The sequence below is a fragment of the Ranitomeya imitator genome, chromosome 1 (assembly GCF_032444005.1).
Source record: "Ranitomeya imitator isolate aRanImi1 chromosome 1, aRanImi1.pri, whole genome shotgun sequence".
Taxonomy (NCBI): Eukaryota; Metazoa; Chordata; class Amphibia; order Anura; family Dendrobatidae; genus Ranitomeya; species Ranitomeya imitator.
This window is the reverse complement of record NC_091282.1, coordinates 42,759,702-42,779,714: the sequence shown is the minus strand read 5'-3', so window position 1 is coordinate 42,779,714 and position 20,013 is coordinate 42,759,702. Positions and strand designations below refer to the sequence as shown.

Genomic DNA, 20,013 nt, shown 5'->3' with positions numbered 1-20,013 from the left:
ATACAATGTACTTGAAAATGAGAAGAAAAAAAACCAAGTGGGGTGAAATAAGAAAAGTGTTGACTGACCAGTCAATGTGATTCCCCAGAACAGTATAGGTACACAGACACCAAACATGTATAGGTTCTTTTATATTCAAGTGATGAGAAAAAAATATATATAAATTTGTATTAAAAAAAAAAATAAATAAATAAATTACATTTGTCGTCATTTTCCGAGACCCATAACGGTCATTTGTTGGGATCTGGGATTGGGTGAGGGCTTATTTTTTGGGCGCCGAGCTGATGTTTTTATTGATACCGTTTTGGGGTAGATGCAATCTTTTGATCGCTCTTTATTTAATTTTATTTCAATGTTGTGGTGGCCCAAAAAAACGGCAATTCTGAAATTTAGATTTTTTTTTTTCTCGTTATGCCGTTTACTGATCGGAATAATTGACTTTATATTTTGACAGATCGGATGTTCCTGAATGCAGCGATACCAAATGTACGATGTGGGTTTTAATGGTTTTATTTCCAATGGGGCAAAAGGAAGATGATCTATGAACTGCGGCCACGAGCTGGAATTCACAGTAGATTCACAATGGCGGACCCCCGGTTGTCATGACAACCTATCGGCACCCCGCGATCACGTGACGGGGCGCCCATGTGTGGGATTGGTGACGAGCTTTCGGCCATAGAGTGTTAAATCCCAAAGGCAATGCTGAATTAATAAAAATAAAAAAATACATTTGCTTCTCACCCCGTAAGAATCAGGCCACATGCGTGCTCGCCACCAGACCGCCGCGTATAAATGTGTGCGCCGTGGAAAGTGCCGCCACTCACCTGCTCATCGCAGTCTGATTCTAGAAACGTCTGATCCTTCCGTAAACAGTTTTCAAACCCGTGGTCGTCGCTTTCATTAAGACATTCACACCCAGCTTTATTGATAAAGGGCATTAAATCCATCTACAAGGGAAAGGCGAGGGGCAGAAAATGAGGACATGAAAAGATATAAAGCAATATAGAGGGGGATGAGGCAACGGTCACATGCAGCAGGTGTGTAATAGTGTCCGAAAATCCAGGCGTTGGAGCCAAAACATAATTTATTGCTGGGGACCCCACCACCATCACCTGGATCCCACCGATCACTAGACTGGATTTACACAGGAAGGCGGTGTGTAAATGGCGCAGTAATGAAGCGTCCGTGATGTCACTCCAGAGCCCATAATGCTCTGCTGCCTGATTGGAATGGTGGCAGCATGCATGCTTGACCACCGCTTCTAAAAATCCGCCTCAGAAGGGTGGCGAGGCAGCAGGGAGAAGGGGGCGGCGAGGCAGCAGGGAGAAAGGGGGCGGCGAGGCAGCAAGGAGAAGGGGGCAACGAGGCGGCAGGGAGAAGGGGCAGGCGAGGCAGCAGGGAGAAGGGGCAGGCGAGGCAGCAGGGAGAAGGGGCAGGCGAGGCAGCAGGGAGAAGGGGCAGGCGAGGCAGCAGGGAAAAGGGGCAGGCGAGGCGGCAGGGAGAAGGGGCAGGCGAGGCGGCAGGGAGAAGGGGCAGGCGAGGCGGCAGGGAGAAGGGGCAGGCGAGGCGGCAGGGAGAAGGGGCAGGCGAGGCGGCAGGGAGAAGGGGCAGGCGAGGCGGCAGGGAGAAGGGGCAGGCGAGGCGGCAGGGAGAAGGGGCAGGCGAGGCGGCAGGGAGAAGGGGCAGGCGAGGCGGCAGGGAGAAGGGGCAGGCGAGGCGGCAGGGAGAAGGGGCAGGCGAGGCGGCAGGGAGAAGGGGCAGGCGAGGCGGCAGGGAGAAGGGGCAGGCGAGGCGGCAGGGAGAAGGGGCAGGCGAGGCGGCAGGGAGAAGGGGCAGGCGAGGCGGCAGGGAGAAGGGGCAGGCGAGGCGGCAGGGAGAAGGGGCAGGCGAGGCGGCAGGGAGAAGGGGCAGGCGAGGCGGCAGGGAGAAGGGGCAGGCGAGGCGGCAGGGAGAAGGGGCAGGCGAGGCGGCAGGGAGAAGGGGCAGGCGAAGCGGCAGGGAGAAGGGGCAGGCGAGGCGGCAGGGAGAAGGGGCAGGCGAGGCGGCAGGGAGAAGGGGCAGGCGAGGCGGCAGGGAGAAGGGGCAGGCGAGGCGGCAGGGAGAAGGGGCAGGCGAGGCGGCAGGGAGAAGGGGCAGGCGAGGCGGCAGGGAGAAGGGGCAGGCGAGGCGGCAGGGAGAAGGGGGAGGCGAGGCGGCAGGGAGAAGGGGGAGGCGAGGCGGCAGGGAGAAGGGGGCGGCGAGGCGGCAGGGAGAAAGGGCAGGCGAGGCGGCAGGGAGAAAGGGCAGGCGAGGCGGCAGGGAGAAAGGGCAGGCGAGGCAGCAGGGAGAAAGGGCAGGCGAGGCAGCAGGGAGAAGGGGCAGGCGAGGCAGCAGGGAGAAAGGGCAGGCGAGGCAGCAGGGAGAAGGGGCAGGCGAGGCAGCAGGGAGAAGGGGGAGGCGAGGCAGCAGGGAGAAGGGGGAGGCGAGGCAGCAGGGAGAAGGGGGAGGCGAGGCGGCAGGGAGAAGGGGGAGGCGACCCCATTTTAGTGATCAGCAGGGAACCTATAACTCTACAGCTGCTGCAAAACTTCACCTTGCAGTATGTTAGTCATTGTACTTTTGCAACAGTTGTAAAGGCTAACGTTAGTGACCACTGCAACATGATGACCCCGCCCCACACAGTTTCATCACCATCGTCATCCTATTACATACGTAGCCTTTAGGAATATCCGTGTCCTCGTTGTTCCCGGGGTCATTTTCTAGGTGCTGTTTGATCTTATCCTCGAGGCCGGCAGCGTCTGCCCCCTGGTATTGATCGATTTTTACTTTATTTCGAAAGAATAAAAAGGTGGGTGTTGCCGATATGTTATTGGCTGCAGCTGTACCCTAAAAAAATATTTAAAAAAATTAATGGAGGCAGAGAAAAGACTAAAAATAGGATTCATAATAAAAATCACCAGAGGTTCTGAGACATAAATCACACAAATCTGGAAAACACCACTACGGTTGCATTCACACACACACGTCCACATTGGCATGAAGTTTTTTTGCATCATTCTTTTTTCTCATCAGATAACAAAAATTTAAAAACATTTAAAAAGGCTATTTTTTTTTCTTTTTGTTAATTTATGGACTTTAACCAATGCATTTATTAAAAATGGATGGAACAGTGAAGGTCAAAGTCTCCACAGACTTTAATCCCTTCATGATCTGAGGTATTTTCATTTTTGCGGGTTTTTTGGGGGGGTTTTCTTGCTCTCCATCCAGAGCCATAACTTTTTTATTTTTCTGTCAATAGGGACATGTGAGGGCTTGTTTTTTGCAGCATGAGTTATACTTATGAACAACGCCATTGCTGTTAACATATCGTGTACTGGAAAATGGGGGGGGGGGGGGGGATTGGGAAAAAATTCCAAATGCGGTGAAATTGCAAAAATAGGGATTTTTGTGTGTACTCACCGTAAAATCCTTTTCTCCGAGCCACTCATTGGGGGACACAGGACCATGGGTTATGCTGCTGTCACTAGGAGGCTGACACTAAGCTGAGACAAAAAAAGGTTAGCTCCTCCCCTGCAGTATACACCCTCGTACTGGCTTCCAGACACCCAGTTCAGTGCAAAAGCAGTAGGATAGTAACAATATAACAAGTAACAATAGAATATAACATGTCAAACAAACAGTCAAGATCAAAAAACAAGATCACGAGCCGAAAGGCTACCAGGGTGGGTGCTGTGTCCCCCAGTGAGTGGCTCGGAGAAAAGGATTTTACGGTGAGTACACACAAAAATCCCTATTTCTCCTTCGCCTCATTGGGGGACACAGGACCATGGGACGTCCCAAAGCAGTCCCTGGGAGGGAAACAATACAACCAAATAACTCCGTGTACCATCTGACTACAAATGCGCAACGGCCGCCTGCAGAATACGCCTGCCAAGGGCCGCGTCCGCAGAGGAGTGAATGTGAACATTGTAATGCTTTGTGAAAGTATGCAGGCTGGACCACGTTGCGGCCTTGCAAACCTGCTCCGCTGTTGCCTGGTGCCGGATGGCCCAGGAAGCACCCATCGACCGAGTGGAGTGAGCTCTAATCCCCGCCGGGATAGGACTGCCCCTGACCCGATAGGATTCCTGGATAGCGGATCGGATCCATCTGGCTATCGTGGATTTAGACGCAGCCAAACCCTTTCTGTGACCCTCTGGGAGCACGAAAAGGGCGTCCGATTTTCTGAAGTGAGCCGCTCTGGAAATGTACCTCCTGAGGGCCCGTACCACGTCCAGAGTATGGAGAGCCTTCTCGACCCTATGTTTGGGCTGCGGGCAAAAGGAGGGAAGAATGATGTCCTCATTGAGGTGGAAAGATGAGACCACCTTGGGAAGAAACGCCGGAGAAGGACGTAGGACTACCTTGTCCTGATGAAAGGCAAGGAAAGGAGCCCGGCAGGATAAAGCGGCGAGCTCTGAAACCCTTCTGATGGACGTCACCGCTACCAGGAAGGCAACCTTCCAAGAGAGGACAGAGAGCGGAACGTCTTGAAGGGGTTCGAACGGAGGTTCCTGAAGAACCCCCAGGACCAAGTTGAGATCCCAGGTCTCTAGCGGCATCCTGTAGGGAGGAACCACATGGGAGACTCCCTGGATGAAAGTCCTGACCTGAAGGTTGGTGGCGATCCTACGCTGGAAAAGCACGGATAACGCTGAGATCTGACCTTTGAGGGAACTCAGGGCCAAACCGGAGTCCAGACCAGACTGAAGGAAATTCAAGATGCAAGGGATAGAGAAAACGAGAGGAGGGTGACCCCGGAGCCTGCACCATGAGAAGAAGGTTTTCCAGACGCGGTGGTAGATGGAGGCGGAAGACGCCTTGCGAGCACTTAACATGGTGGGGATGATCTGCTGAGAGAAACCGGCACGAGTTAGAATCCAGGTTTCAACAGCCACGCCGTTAAACGTAGGGCCCGAGTTCTGATGGTAGATCGGTCCTTGGCGAAGCAGGTCTGGGCGGTCTGGCAACCGCAAGGGAACGTCGGCTACGAGCTGAACGAGCTCCGCGTACCAAGCGCGACGAGGCCAGTCTGGGGCGACCAAGATGACTGGAACTCCCTCCGTCTTGATCTTTCGGATCACCTTCGGCAGTAAGGGAAGGGGAGGGAACACGTATGGGAGCTGAAAATGATGCCACGGAGAAATCAGCGCGTCCACTCCTATGGCCTGGGGATCCCGAGATCGAGCAATGAAGTTGTGGACTTTGGCGTTCAATCTGGACGCCATCAGATCCACGTCCGGGGTCCCCCAGCGAAAACAGATCTGGTGAAAAACCTCTGGGTGGAGTTCCCACTCCCCCGAGGCAAGGCCCTGGCGGCTCAGGAAGTCCGCCGCCCAGTTCTCGACTCCCGGAATGTGCACCGCAGAGATGATGGAATGGTTGGTTTCGGCCCAACGAAGGATGAGTGAGACTTCCTGCATCGCCGCCCTGCTGCGGGTACCCCTGACGTTGTCCGATTGGACTTGTACTGGGTGACCCGCGAGCAGGGCGTGAAAGCGACTCAGTGCAAGTCTGATAGCACGAATCTCCAGGATGTTGATGGGGAGTTTGGATTCCCGAACTGTCCAGCGGCCCTGGGCAGAGTGGTGGAGGAACACCGCCCCCCAGCCAAGAAGACTGGCGTCGGTAGTTACCACTAACCAGTGGATCGGGAGGAAGGACTTCCCCTGGAGAAGAGATGGGCCCAGGGTCCACCATACGAGAGATTGTCTGACGCGCGGGGACAGGGGACAAGGGCGGTCGAGAGATGAGATACTCCTGTCCCAGTTGTCCAGCAAAGCCTGTTGCAAGGGACGGAGATGGAGTTGAGCAAAAGGAACTGCTTCAATTGCTGCAACCATCTTTCCCAGGATCTTCATGGCCAACCGAATGGTTCGCGGGCGAGGATGACCGAGCGTTCGGGCTCCTTGCTGAAGTGCTTGGGCCTTGGACCGAGGAAGCAAGACCAGCCCCCTCGAAGTGTCCAGGATCATTCCCAGAAAAGAGATCCGACGGGCAGGAACGGGAGAGGACTTGTCCAAGTTGATCAACCAACCTAGGCGCGAAAGAGAATCCAGGGTAATGTGGACGCTTGACTCGCAGGCTTGAAAAGACGGGCCCTTTATGAGGAGATCGTCTAAGTAAGGTAACACGACGACTCCTCGAGAATGAAGGATGGCCATGACAGCCGCCATGACAGCCGCCATGACCTTGGTAAATACCCTGGGCGCCGTGGCGAGACCGAAGGGTAAGGCCGTGAACTGAAAGTGATCCTCCAGAATGGCAAAGCGGAGGAACCTCTGATGAGGCGGGAAAATCGGGATGTGAAGATAGGCATCCTTGATGTCTATCGAGGCCAGAAATTCCCCTCTTTCCATCGAAGAAATGACCGATCTGAGCGATTCCATCCTGAAGTGCCGGACTCTTACGCACTTGTTCAGGAGCTTCAGATCCAAAATGGGCCGCACTTTTCCGTCCTTCTTTGGCACGACGAAGAGGTTTGAGTAGAAACCTTTGAACCTCTCGTGTTCCGGGACCGGGACAATGACCCCGCTCTGGCGGAGGATGTGAATGGCGGAGAGAAGGGCGCGAGACTGAGCTGCCGAACTGGGAAGACGAGAGGGGAAAAACCGAGTTGGAGGAGGAGAGGAGAACTCTATCTTGTAGCCAGACGATACCAGATCCCTGACCCATTCGTCGTGCACGACAGAGAGCCAGGCTTGCTGAAAAAGGAGTAGGCGTCCGCCTACTCTGATGGTATCGACTGGCACTGTTCCCGAGTCATTGAGACGGGAATCTGGGAGGTCTGGAACCTCGGGTTCTGGGCTGCCTCGGTTTCCCGCGCCAGGAAGGGTTCGGCCTGAAGGAGAGATGAGCGTCTCTGTGCGAGCGGAACGGTCTGATCTGGGAAGACCGGAAGGATTGGACCAGGCTGGGCTGGTACGAAAGGGCCGAAAGCGAAAGAAAGGCTGGCGCTGGAAAGCCACCTTGGGCCTCTGTTGGGGAAGGAACTTGCTCTTTCCCCCCGTGGCATCGGAAATAAGCTGGTCAAGCTTTTCGCCGAAAAGGCGCCCGCTTTGAAAAGGGAGAGAGACCAGGGATTTTTTAGAAGAGGAGTCTGCGCGCCACTCTCTGAGCCAAAGAGCCCTTCTTATAGCGATGGCGTTAGAAGCCGCCGATGCTGAGCAATTCGCTGCGTCGAGAGATGCGTACATTACATAATCGCTAGCCATGGCTAACTGCTTAGCCAGGTCCGCCATCTCAGACGGGAGGTCCTGTTCCTGAATGGATTTCGCTAGAGCGTCCGCCCAGGAAACCATAGCCTTGGTCACCCAAGCCGCAGCGAAGGAGGGGGACAGGGAAGAGCCAGAGGCTTCATACACTGAACGAGCTAAAGAGTCTAGCTGGCGTTCAGTGGGACTCTTAATTGAAGCGCCCTCCGGAACTGAAAGAAGCGTTTTAGAAGCTAGGCGTGAGACCGGCGGATCTACTAAAGGGGGATCCGTCCAGTCTTTCACGAGATCCGCTGAGAAGGGATACTTCGATACCAGGTCCTTCTTACCCGTGAAACGCTTATCTGGACGCTCCCTGTGACGCCTGACTATATCCAGAAAGGCTGGATGAGAGGCAAAAGACTTGTGGGAACGTTTGGATCTGGTAAAAGAGACCGCGTGTTCCGGAGCGGAATTAGCGTTATCATCCACCTTAAGTGCGTGATTGACTGCTACAATGAGGGAGTCAACCGTAGCTCTGAACTCCGGAGCCTCCGGGTCCAATGATACCTCGGACTCATGTTCAGAGTCGTGAACGCTGTGAGCCCCCAAAGAGGGTGAGCGAGAGGTGGAGCTGCCAGAGTCTGAGCGGCGAGGAGAGCGCTCAGGAGAGGTAGTGCGGATCCGTTTTCTGGATGACCGTGCCTCTTTAAGTGGAGAGCGGCCCCTGCTGGCCGACGATTCCCCTGCTATGGAGGGATCTCTTAACGCCTGTAACGGATTACCCCGTTCCCCGGGAGGATTTTGAATGGATTTGATGGCGTTGGCTAAAAAATCCACGGACTGCGAGAGTGAAGCGACCCACGGGGGGGGGGACTAGGTACGCCAGAGTCGGTGGCGGTGGAGGGCTCCTGGGCACCTGGAGCATCGCAGGCAGAGCAGAGGGGAGAACTTTGAGGCCTAGGAAGTGGGGCCTGGCAGGTGGTACACGCAGAAAAAAAGGTCGTATGCACCTTAGAGGATTTTTTGGACCTTGACTGCGACATGATTCTAATGCAAGAAAATCCACAGGGACTATAATCTATGACTGGGCCTGGGAAGCAGAGGGCGACGCTGCAGAGGAGAAGCTGACGATGTCTCCTTACCCCGGTCCTGTGTCCCGCTGTCCTGGGAAGCCGAACTGTGAAGCCTGAGATAGGAACTGGCTTCACGTGGGCGCTGTGACACCTAGGAGCTGCGGCAGAGCTGGAGCTGCAGCGTGCAGTGAGGACCAAGATGGCCGCCGAGATCAGGAGAGAGATCTCGGCGGTTGCGAGAAGCGCCAGGGACCAGGGGGCGGCGCCGCCGATGACGCGCAGGAGTGGGCGGAGCCTATCTGCGGCGACCAGCGGCTAGGCCGAAGCCGGGGGCTAAATTTGCGGCCTCGGCCCGGCGCGCGGCCGCAAAGTGCCAACGCTACAGCCCACCGATACTGCGCTACTGTGCCATGCTTATGAGGAGCCCTCCGGACCGCCAGCGACCCCCCCATCCCCCACGAGACACTTACCCCGAGGAGGTGAGAGGAGCCTTAGGATGGCTGGGACGGTGCAGGGGTTGGGAAGCCTCCATCCACCAGCCCCAGACAGGGGGGTGGAGAGGAACCGTCCACCACCTGAGTCACACAGAACATTGGTGATGCAGTGTGGTCTGCACGGACGCCACGGGGATAGGGCCACTGTACAGCCGAGGGTAGAACCTGGTGGACAGGGCAGATGTCCGGCAATAAAAAGGCCTGGCTGCAGAGGAGGATACTGGAGGTAAAACACCAGTGCTCCTCTGTACAACATGGGGAGATCGGCGCCCTTTTAGGGAAAAAAAAACCGTCGCCCAAAAAAGGTCAGCTCAGGCAGTGGCTCCCACGTCGCAGGAGAGGATACGGTGAGGTGAAATTCCCGTGCTCGCCTGTTGTTGGTTCGGGGGAGATCGGACCTTGAAAGAATCCGTCGCCCCCTCCGTCCGGAATAGATTAAAAAGAAAAGATCCGTGAGATGAAAAATCAGTGTGCCTCCTACGGACACTAAGCTTGAACTGGGTGTCTGGAAGCCAGTACGAGGGTGTATACTGCAGGGGAGGAGCTTTTTTTGTCTCAGCTTAGTGTCAGCCTCCTAGTGACAGCAGCATTAGCCATGGTCCTGTGTCCCCCAATGAGGCGAAGGAGAAAAAAGCAATTCCACAGTTTTGGGGTTTTTTTGTTATTATGTTCACTAAATGCTAAAGATGACCTGCCATTATCATTCTACAGATCATTACGAGCTCACAGGCACCAAACATGTCTAGGTTCTTTTTTACTTACGTGGTGAAAAAAAAAAGTGCCATTTTCTGAGACCTGTAGCGTTTCCATTTTTTGTGATCTCGGATTAGGTGAGGGCTTATTTTATGCACGTTGAGCTGAAGTTTTCATTGATACCATATTGGGGTGGATCTGATCTTTTGATCGACCGTTATTGCATTTTATTGTAAAAAAAGTAATTCTGACGCGGCGATACCAAATATGTGTATGTTTGATTTTTTTTAATTGTTTTATTTTGAATGGTGCGAAAGGAGGCTGTTTTGAACTTTTATATATATATATTTTTTTTTTTTTTTTACTTTTTCCATGCTTAAATAGTGCTCATTGCAGTCCGGCAACGATAACTATAGTAGTCTGTTGAAGACCTCTGGTTGTCATGCCAACCCATCTGTGACCCACGATCACCTGACAGGGTCACCGATGGGCAGGATTTTACAACACTTCCGGTAAGCGCGAGTTAAATGCCACTGTCAGAGATTGACAGAGGCATTTAACAGCCGAGGGTGGATTGCGATTCCACCTAAAGCTGTTAAAGGCACATGTCAGCCGTTCAAAACAGTAGACATGTGCCGTAAAAAGATGTGGGCTCAGCGCTGAAGCCCACATCAAAGGGAGGCATTCGGACATAGGTGTACTATTACACCCAACGATGAAAAGGGGTTAATGGTAGAGTCGGATCTGCCGTCAGGATTCTTCAGTGCCAGCGCTGGGAAAGCAGCTGGTTAGGTTACAGCCAGTATGTGATCACTTGTTGCCAAGAAGTGGACTACCTCGCTCAAGTCACTTGCACTGACCAAGGCCGGACACGTCTAATCGGACTGTGGTCGAAGTCCGCAGACCACACATACAACCCTTTTAAGGCTAGTTTTACACATTACTTGTGAAAAATCTCATTCAAATGTGCAAAGTCTGTAGCACTTTACTGCAATTGCAAAGTGGAAAAGTTTTTACTCACTTGTTGCTTTTTTGGAGGGTTTTTGGTGCAGAATCAGTAGAATTTTTTATTTTTTTTTAATCTACACCAATTTTTCACGCATAAATAAAAATTTTTGTGCAGATTTTAACCATTGTTTTCTAAGGGAATAATGAAGGGTGCAATTGTGGGTCTGAAAAATCCAATTGCCGGTTAGTAATTATTTTTCGCTTTCACAAGACAGCACCATGAAGAGATTACAGAGGAATCCCTTAGGGAAGGACCACCGCTTGCAGGATTTTCCTCCCAACAGTCCAACCCAAGATGTCTAAAAAAAAAATAAATAAATAAAAAAAGTGGAAGGTGAAGACCACATAGCTGCCCAACAAATCTTCTCGAGCGAGACAGTAGCCTTCTCTGCCCAAGGTGTGGATACAGCCGTGGTGGCGTGCGCTATCAAGTTTCCCGGAGGGTCTAGATCCCCTGACATATATGCCAGCAAAATTTCCATTTTGACCCATGTGGCCAGAAACCCTTTTGATGCCACCTGGCCTCTGCAGGACCGTGAAAGAACAAAACTGGCTGTAGACTTTCTGAAACCACTTGTTATCGAAGACACCTCCTAACGTCCATTATTATTTATTGGCCTTCAGCTTCCAACTTGATGGATGAAAGCTTTGTAGGAAAATCGATCTTGTGCAGGCCTATAGTTGTCCACCAGGGTCTTATCCGCCGTTATCTTGATTGTTTCAAACCATCGGGTTGCTGGTCTTCCTCTTCGCTTATTCCTTCTATTCTTCTGACCATGATGGACTTCTCCAGTAACTACTTTGGACACCTCATACAAAGAAAGCAAGCAAGTCGTAGATTGGTGATCCTTGCTTCGAGTGACACGTCTGTCTTGATTTGTTCATTCTTCATGCCATCCATGGTATTGATAACATTCTTCTCCAGCACCACATTGCAAAGGTGTTGATCCTTCTTCTGCCTTCTTTATCGTCTAGGTTTTGAATTGGTATGTTACTACAGGGAAAAAAAAAAAAAAACAACAAGACTATGTACGAGCCGTGTCTTCCACGCCAGTGAAATCTTCCTTTATTTGAAGACCTTGTCCAGTGACTTCATTGTTGATTTGCCCATAGCTATTCTCCTATTGACTTCCGATGTCGTTGCTGGATCTTGAGTCATCATTGATCTCATTAGGTTAAAGTCCTTTACAACTTCTAGTTTGTCGCTGTCCATCTCACATGTGTCCTGATTGTACCTGGCAGTAGTCAATATCTTTGTTTTCCTTGTATTGAGTAAGAGTCTAATGCTCGAGCTTTCCATGTTGACCCTCCATAATAAGTCCCTCATTTCAACTATGTTTGTTACTATGTTGTATCGTCTGCGTATTTAAGATTGCTGATAATTCGTCTACCAATTTTGAGTCCTTCTTTTTCTGGAAGCCCAGCCTTCCAGAAAATAGCTTCTGCAAATAAATTGAAGAGAAATGGTGACAGGATGCCGCCTTGTCTGATACATCGATCTACTTTGAACCATGTCACGTCAAATTTTTCTGTTCAGACTGTTGAGTGTGCAATTCCCTTTCCTTTTCATTCTTGGGGTCATTACAGAATGAAGGTGGTACAATCTCTTGGGACCTATGAAAATAGCCACTTTAGGGAGGAAGGCTGGATCAGACCTAAGTAGGACTATCTGGAAGAAAACTCGTGAAGTGTTGTTTTGTTGACAGGGCCTGCAACTCTTTAATCCTTCTGGCCAAAGTAAAGGCTACTAAAATGTAGTTCTAATGGTTAGTATCCTGATTGCGCACTTTGATAATGTTTCAAATGGGGCTCTGGTGTCAAGGCCTTCAGAACTAGGTTGAGTTCCCATGGGTGGGAAGGAGGTTTCATGGTTGATGCAGTATACCGGACCGACCCCCTGCTATTAAAAGAGAACCCCCCAGGGCCAAGATCTGGACTTTAAGGGTACTCAATTTCAGACCCTTTTCCAAACACTTGTGAAGGAATTCCAGAATGACTGACCAGGGAACCAGGTTAATTTTTAAAAGGATTTAACCCTGAAAAAGTTAGGAATTCTCACGAAACGCTAGCATAAATATTATGCTAGCCATCACATGTAGGCTCCTAATGTTGGAATGGAGGATTGTCCCTGAGAATGTAGGTTTGGAATTTCACGAAAGACCTATGGCTCCCCAGCACCATCAGGCATAGCAACGTGAATCAAATCCTTCCGGGCCATAAAGGTGCCACTAGTGTTACCTCCGTTCGATCTCTATGAATTTCCCCAGCGCTATTGGGATTAGTGAGATTGGAAGGAAGGCATTTTTGGAGGAGGTCATCCACCAATGGTGGGGCCTTGGGTCTTGGGTAAAAATATAAAAACTTCCGAACGTTGTTCTGTTTGCAAACAGATCTATTAACGGTTTTCCCCATCTTCGAGTAACTTCTTGGAATATTACAGGGTTTAGGGATCACTCGTACTGGTTTATTTGGTGACGGCTTCTACGTTTTCTTTCACTTTTAGGCAAGTCGTAGACAACGACCAAGACTTTCCTTTGGCTAAGTCTATTATTGCTCTTTCCTCTCCTCTGTCATGAGTTTTCTGGGTCTTGTGCCCCCTTACTTCTTCACATATGCCTATGCCGTCCTGTTGTCTGATGACACTTTTACACGTTGGCCCCTAAATCCCAGCAGAGTATCTAGTAGACCTAATTTTATTGCAGAAAGTACTTTCAATTTTTAAGATGAATTTTCCAGATTTGGTGGCCATCCCTCTTGGAGAAACTTGCCCTCTGTGTGGGCCACCAATCTGAAAGGAAGGACTTGTTAGAACTGGTGATCGGGAGAGGTTTTCTTTGTGAAGCCACCAGCTTACGGATTCCTGCGCAATTCTTGAGATTCGTCCATCTAGGTTCCTTTTTTTTTTTTTTCCTTGGAAGAAAGGATGCTTGTCGAATCCATCAACATTCCAAGAAATGTTTGCCTCTCTTCTGGAGTTGCTTTTGATTTTTTTTTAATTTAGTAACCACCCTAGTGAGACTTAATACGTCATTGACTTGATCTACCGCCCTTCTACAATCGGACCTTGACTTTCCCATAATTGGAACATCGTCCAGGTAAGGGAAGAATAAAATGTCTTCATCCCTGACATGAGATCTCTAATACCAATTTTGTGATTACCCTTGGAGGCCAAAAAGGGAGAGCCCGGAATTGTAGGTGGGTTAGACGCCACTGAATGCTAATGCCACCGAGTTAGTTTTGGTGCTTCTGAAATATTGGTGTTGTCGTGGGAAAGCGAAAATAAATGTTTTAGTTGACGTGCAAATGAAGCTGAAGATCTATGGCAGATCTGAAGCCTCTGTCACTCCGGCTCTATTCCGAGCCCACCTACTGGACCGATGACTCCTTTGCTTGAAATGACACAGCAGAGAGATGGTCAGTCAAGCAGGAGAAGGCAACGCTGGAAGGGAAAAGAGCTGCTAACACCTCAGGAGCTTACAATCTACCAGGAAATAGGGCGCTGAAGCAATCGGGGCCAGGGTGTAGAATATTCTACCTGTGCATAGGAGCAAAATATGGGGTTCCTACATCTACACAAGGAGCAGGAAGACTCTTCCCCCCAAAAGATCTGCCTGTCATTCAGAAGCACCATAAGTTCTCCAGCGACCGTCGTCCCTAACCCATGACCAGAGGAGCAGACAGAGGACCGACTGATGGGAGGCAGCACATGGCTGCCGGGTGCAGGTGACTTACTTGGCACTGATGTACATCTACTTCCAGAAAGACGGCCTGTGGATACTTATTGCTCATCGACGTGAACACCGGCGCTATCCTCACACACGGGGCGCAACTGCAAAACAGCAACCGGCAGACATAACCTCACACCAACGTCAGAGAAGAAAACACAGTGCGGAGGGAGGCACAGGAGGCGCCCGCACCAATCCCATCTACTAACGAGGGATTAGAGTCCATCTTATTACAGAGCCGAGGTCAGCAGGGGGGTCATAGACCTGATGGGGACAGTAGTGCACGCAAGGAGGTGAGCGGAGGGCAATGTGCCAGTCACATAGCATCACAGGACCACAACTCCCACAATACACCACACAATAGGAGATACTGATCCCAAAATGCAGAAGGATCTCTCACAAAAAAAAAAAATTCTACTGAATAAGGGTAAGTTCACACTAGGTGGTTTTTTCAGCTTTTTTTCACCAGCAAAACCTGATCTCTTGGCAGGAAAGAAGCTGCAGAATAAAAAGCAGGTTTTCATTGATTTTTCTTGCCCTTTTTTTTCTGCGTTTTTGGCATGCTGATAAAGATTAGAGTTGAAAAAAAGTCCTATTTTGTAGAATCAGGCTTTCGCACCACAAAAAAAAGCACCAAAACCTGATAGCTGCGGTTTTTTCACCACCCATTCATTTCAATGGGTGAAAAAAGTTGAAAGAAGTGACAGGCTCCATTCTGCAAAAATTCTGCAAAAAAACATGCAAAGCACAAAATCCTGATGACCAAAAAAAAAAAAACACAATATGTGTGTGCATGAGATCTCTGAAATCCCGCAGACTATGCTGGTACTGTAAAAAGCAGCGGAAAACTGAAATTACAAAACGCTGCAAAAACGCCTGGTGTGAACTTCTCCTCATAGGGGATCTGTGCCCCCCCAGGATGTGTATAGCCTATTAATATGGGCATACAGGTGATAGATATGTTACACCAGTCCTACCTGTATGCTCATATTAACAGTCTTGTTCTGGAGAAACGTTATATTCTGTCTTTATGTTAATGATTTCTTCCAGGCTCCGGAGTGTGCGGTGCTGTAAGAAATCCCTGCCCCCTGTCTTCATTATAATACTACCCCCCTCCCATGTACGGCAGTTTTATCCCCAGAATCCCACGCCTGCGCCCTGCACTCCCCCAGAAATACAGACCCCACCTTCTACGAGCGATACATTCAGGGATCTTCACTGTGACCTCTGGTGTGCGAGCCGATAAGGTGCCCTCCCCACTTCCTCCCTGTGCAGTAATTGCTAGGAACCATGTGATGACTATGCAGGGAGGAAGTGGGGAGGGCACATTATCGGTGCGCACACGGGATATCACAGTGACTCGCCTGCGCAGAAGATCCCTGAATGTAGGGAGGATGGGGTCTGTATTTCAGGGGAGTGCAGGGCGCAGGTGCGGGATTCTGGGGCCATAACTGACGTACATGGGAGGAGGTAGTAATGAGGAGAGGAGGCAGGGATTTCTTACAGCAACGCACGCCCCGGAGCCTGGAAGAAATCATTAACATAAGGAAAGAATACAACTTTTCTCCACAACAAGACCATTAAAGGGAATCGGTCACCCCAAAAATGGCCTATAAACTAAGGCCACCGGCATCAGGGGCATATCTACAGCATTCTGGAATAAGCCCCCCATGTATCCTGAAAGACGAGAAAAACAATTTGGATTATACTCACCCAGGGGCGGTCCGGGTCCGATGGGCGTCGCAGGTCCGGGTCCTCTTATCTTCTTTCGATGATGTCCTCTTCTTTTCTTCCTGTCGCGGCTCCGGCGCAGGTGAACTGATTTGTCCTGTTGAGGGCAGAGCAAAGTACTGCAGTGCGCAGATGCTGGGAAAGGTCAGAGAGGCCCGGCACCTGCGCACTGCAGTACTTTGCTCTGCCCTCAACAGGACAAATCAGTTCACCTGCGCCGGAGCCGCGACAGGAAGCAAAGAAGAGGACGTGATCGTAAGAAGATGGGAGGCGCCGGACCAGACCAGGACCGCCCCTGGGTGAGTATAATCCAACTTGTTTTTCTTATCTGTCAGGATACATCGGGGGCTTATCTACAGCATTACAGAATACTGTAGATAAACCCCTGATGCCGGTGGGCTTAAGGTACCGTCACACTAAGCGACGCTGCAGCGATACCGACAACGATCCGGATCGCTGCAGCGTCGCTGTTTGGTCGCTGGAGAGCTGTCACACAGACCGCTCTCCAGCGACCAACGATGCCGGTAACCAGGGTAAACATCGGGTAACTAAGCGCAGGGCCGCACTTAGAAACCCAATGTTTACCCTGGTTACCAGTGAAGACGTCGCTGAATCGGCGTCACACACGCCGATTCAGCGATGTCAGCAGGAGTCCAGCGACGAAATAAAGTTCTGGACTTTGTGCTCCGACCAACGACATCACAGCAGGATCCTGATCACTACTGCCTGTCACACTGGACGATATCGCTAGCCAGGACGCTGCAACGTCACGGATCGCTAGCGATATCGTCCAGTGTGACGGTACCTTTAGTTTATAGGCCATTTTTGGGGGTGACAGATTCCCTTTGATATGAGGCAGACAAGTAGGACCAGTGTAACATTTCTATAACCTGTATGCCCATATTAATAGGTCATATATGTCCCAGGGTGTGACAGATTCTCTTTAAAGTTCTCCAGAGCTGCGCTCACTATTCTGCTGGTGCAGTCACTGTGTACATACATTACATTAGTGATCCTGAGTTACATCCTGTATTATACCCCAGAGCTGCACTCACTATTCTGCTGGTGGAGTCACTGTGTACATACATTACTGATCCTGAGTTACATCCTGTATTATACTCCAGAGCTGCACTCGCTATTCTGCTGGTGCAGTCACTGTGTACATACATTACATTAGTGATCCTGAGTTACATCCTGTATTATACCGCAGAGCTGCACTCACTATTCTGCTGGTGGAGTCACTGTGTACATACATTACTGATCCTGAGTTACATCCTGTATTATACTCCAGAGCTGCACTCGCTATTCTGCTGGTGCAGTCACTGTGTACATACATTACTGATCCTGAGTTACATCCTGTATTATACTCCAGAGCTGCGCTCACTATTCTGCTGGTGCAGTCACTGTGTACATACATTACATTAGTGATCCTGAGTTACATCCTGTATTATACCCCAGAGCTGCACTCACTATTCTGCTGGTGGAGTCACTGTGTACATACATTACTGATCCTGAGTTACATCCTGTATTATACTCCAGAGCTGCACTCGCTATTCTGCTGGTGCAGTCACTGTGTACATACATTACTGATCCTGAGTTACATCCTGTATTATACTCCAGAGCTGCACTCACTATTCTGCTGGTGCAGTCACTGTGTACATACATTACATTACTGATCCTGAGTTACATCCTGTATTATACCCCAGAGCTGCACTCACTATTCTGCTGGTGCAGTCACTGTGTACATACATTACATTACTGATCCTGAGTTACATCCTTTATTATTCTCCAGAGCTGCACTCACTATTCTGCTGGTGCAGTCACTGTTTACATACATTACATTACTGATCCTGAGTTACATCCTGTATTATACTCCCGAGCTGCACTCACTATTCTGCTGGTGCAGTCACTGTGTACATACATTACATTACTGATCCTGAGTTACATCCTGTATTATACCCCAGAGCTGCACTCACTATTCTGCTGGTGCAGTCACTTTGTACATACATTACAGTACTGATCCTGAGTTACATCCTGTATTATACCCCAGAGCTGCACTCACTATTCTGCTGGTGCAGTCACTGTGTACATACATTACATTACTGATCCTGAGTTACATCCTGTATTATACTCCCGAGCTGCACTCACTATTCTGCTGGTGCAGTCACTGTGTACATACATTACATTACTGATCCTGAGTTACATCCTGTATTATACCCCAGAGCTGCACTCACTATTCTGCTGGTGCAGTCACTGTGTACATACATTACATTACTGATCCTGAGTTACATCCTGTATTATACTCCAGAGCTGCACTCACTATTCTGCTGGTGCAGTCACTGTGTACATACATTACATTACTGATCCTGAGTTACATCCTGTATTATACCCCAGAGCTGCACTCACTATTCTGCTGGTGCAGTCACTGTGTACATACATTACATTACTGATCCTGAGTTACCTCCTGTATTATACCCCAGAGCTGCACTCACTATTCTGCTGGTGCAGTCACTGTGTCCATACATTACATTACTGATCCTGAGTTACCTCCTGTATTATACCCCAGAGCTGCACTCACTATTCTGCTGGAAGAGTCACTGTGTACATACATTACATTACTGATCCTGAGTTACATCCTGTATTATACCCCAGAGCTGTACTCACTATTCTGCTGGTGCAGTCACTGTGTACATACATTACTGATCCTGAGTTACATCCTGTATTATACCCCAGAGCTGCACTCACTATTCTGCTGGTGCAGTCACTGTGTACATACATTACATTACTGATCCTGAGTTACCTCCTGTATTATACCCCAGAGCTGTACTCACTATTCTGCTGGTGCAGTCACTGTGTACATACATTACATTACTGATCCTGAGTTACATCCTGTATTATACTCCAGAGCTGCACTCACTATTCTGCTGGTGCAGTCACTGTGTACATACATTACATTACTGATCCTGAGTTACCTCCTGTATTATACCCCAGAGCTGCACTCACTATTCTGCTGGAAGAGTCACTGTGTACATACATTACATTACTGATCCTGAGTTACATCCTGTATTATACCCCAGAGCTGCACTCACTATTCTGCTGGTGCATTCACTGTGTACATACATTACATTACTGATCCTGAGTTATATCCTGTATTATACCCCAGAGCTGCACTCACTATTCTGCTGGTGGAGTCACTGTGTACATACATTACATTACTGATCCTGAGTTACCTCCTGTATTATACCCCAGAGCTGCACTCACTATTCTGCTGGTGCAGTCACTGTCTACATACATTACATTACTGATCCTGAGTTACCTCCTGTATTATACCGCAGAGCTGCACTCACTATTCTGCTGGAGTCATGCTGTAAGGTCACTCACTATGGCCCTGGTGTCGGTCATGCACTACTACTCTCAGCATTCAGTCTTACCCTCTCATGGTGAACTTGACCACGCTGAGTCTGGAGCCGGCCGCGCTCAGCTCCGGCTGGAATTCCGCGTCTCCCCCGATCACCTTCACCCCCACCATGTTCCCGCACCTCTATCCACCGGCAACTGAACTCGCTCGTTTCTGCCGCGTCACGCCGGGCCCTAGCTGTTCCTTAGTACCCACAATGCACAGTGAACGAGTGAATGGGCGCCGGACCACGTGACATGAAGCCTCCGCCGCCATTTTGCCCGCTGGCATATTTTCATACATGCAGCGTCTCTTCTCGTCACGTGATACGCAGAGGTCACCTGACTTCCGTATGCGCTTTGTTTAGCGTTCAGGCTTCGGGAAAATGGCGGAGTGGGGGACAGAAAGGTGCAATGAGAAGTCCAGATTCATGTGAACAACTGCATCCTGCCGTCTGCAGCAGTTTTGGGGTTTTTTTTTAAGATGCATTTTTTTTTTGTCTGCACCATTTTTGCTATGCACGACTTTCTTTACTATTACTTTTTGGAAGGCAGGAAATAAAATATATTTCTAGCTTTTTTTTTTTTTTTTTACATTTATCGCTTCTAAAATATATTTTTTTTATTGGAAAAGTATGAAGTTTTGCAAACAGCAAATCAATTTACCTTTTTTTATTTT

The 20,013-nt window shown here is 49.7% G+C and overlaps 1 protein-coding gene across 1 annotated transcript in view; it reads right to left on the bottom strand.

Moving 5' to 3' along the window:
- TXNL1 (thioredoxin like 1) overlaps positions 1–19,653 on the bottom strand; it is a 38,974-nt gene extending 19,321 nt beyond the window's left edge. The window contains exons 1-4 of the mRNA XM_069746010.1: positions 19,370–19,653; positions 14,215–14,311; positions 2,692–2,865; positions 825–947 (exon numbers count right to left, since the gene is read on the bottom strand). Of these exons, the coding sequence (XP_069602111.1) occupies positions 825–947; positions 2,692–2,865; positions 14,215–14,311; positions 19,370–19,467 (492 nt within the window). The 5' untranslated portion in view covers positions 19,468–19,653. The remainder of the gene's footprint in view (positions 1–824; positions 948–2,691; positions 2,866–14,214; positions 14,312–19,369) is intronic.
- Positions 19,654–20,013: the final 360 nt, after the last annotated feature.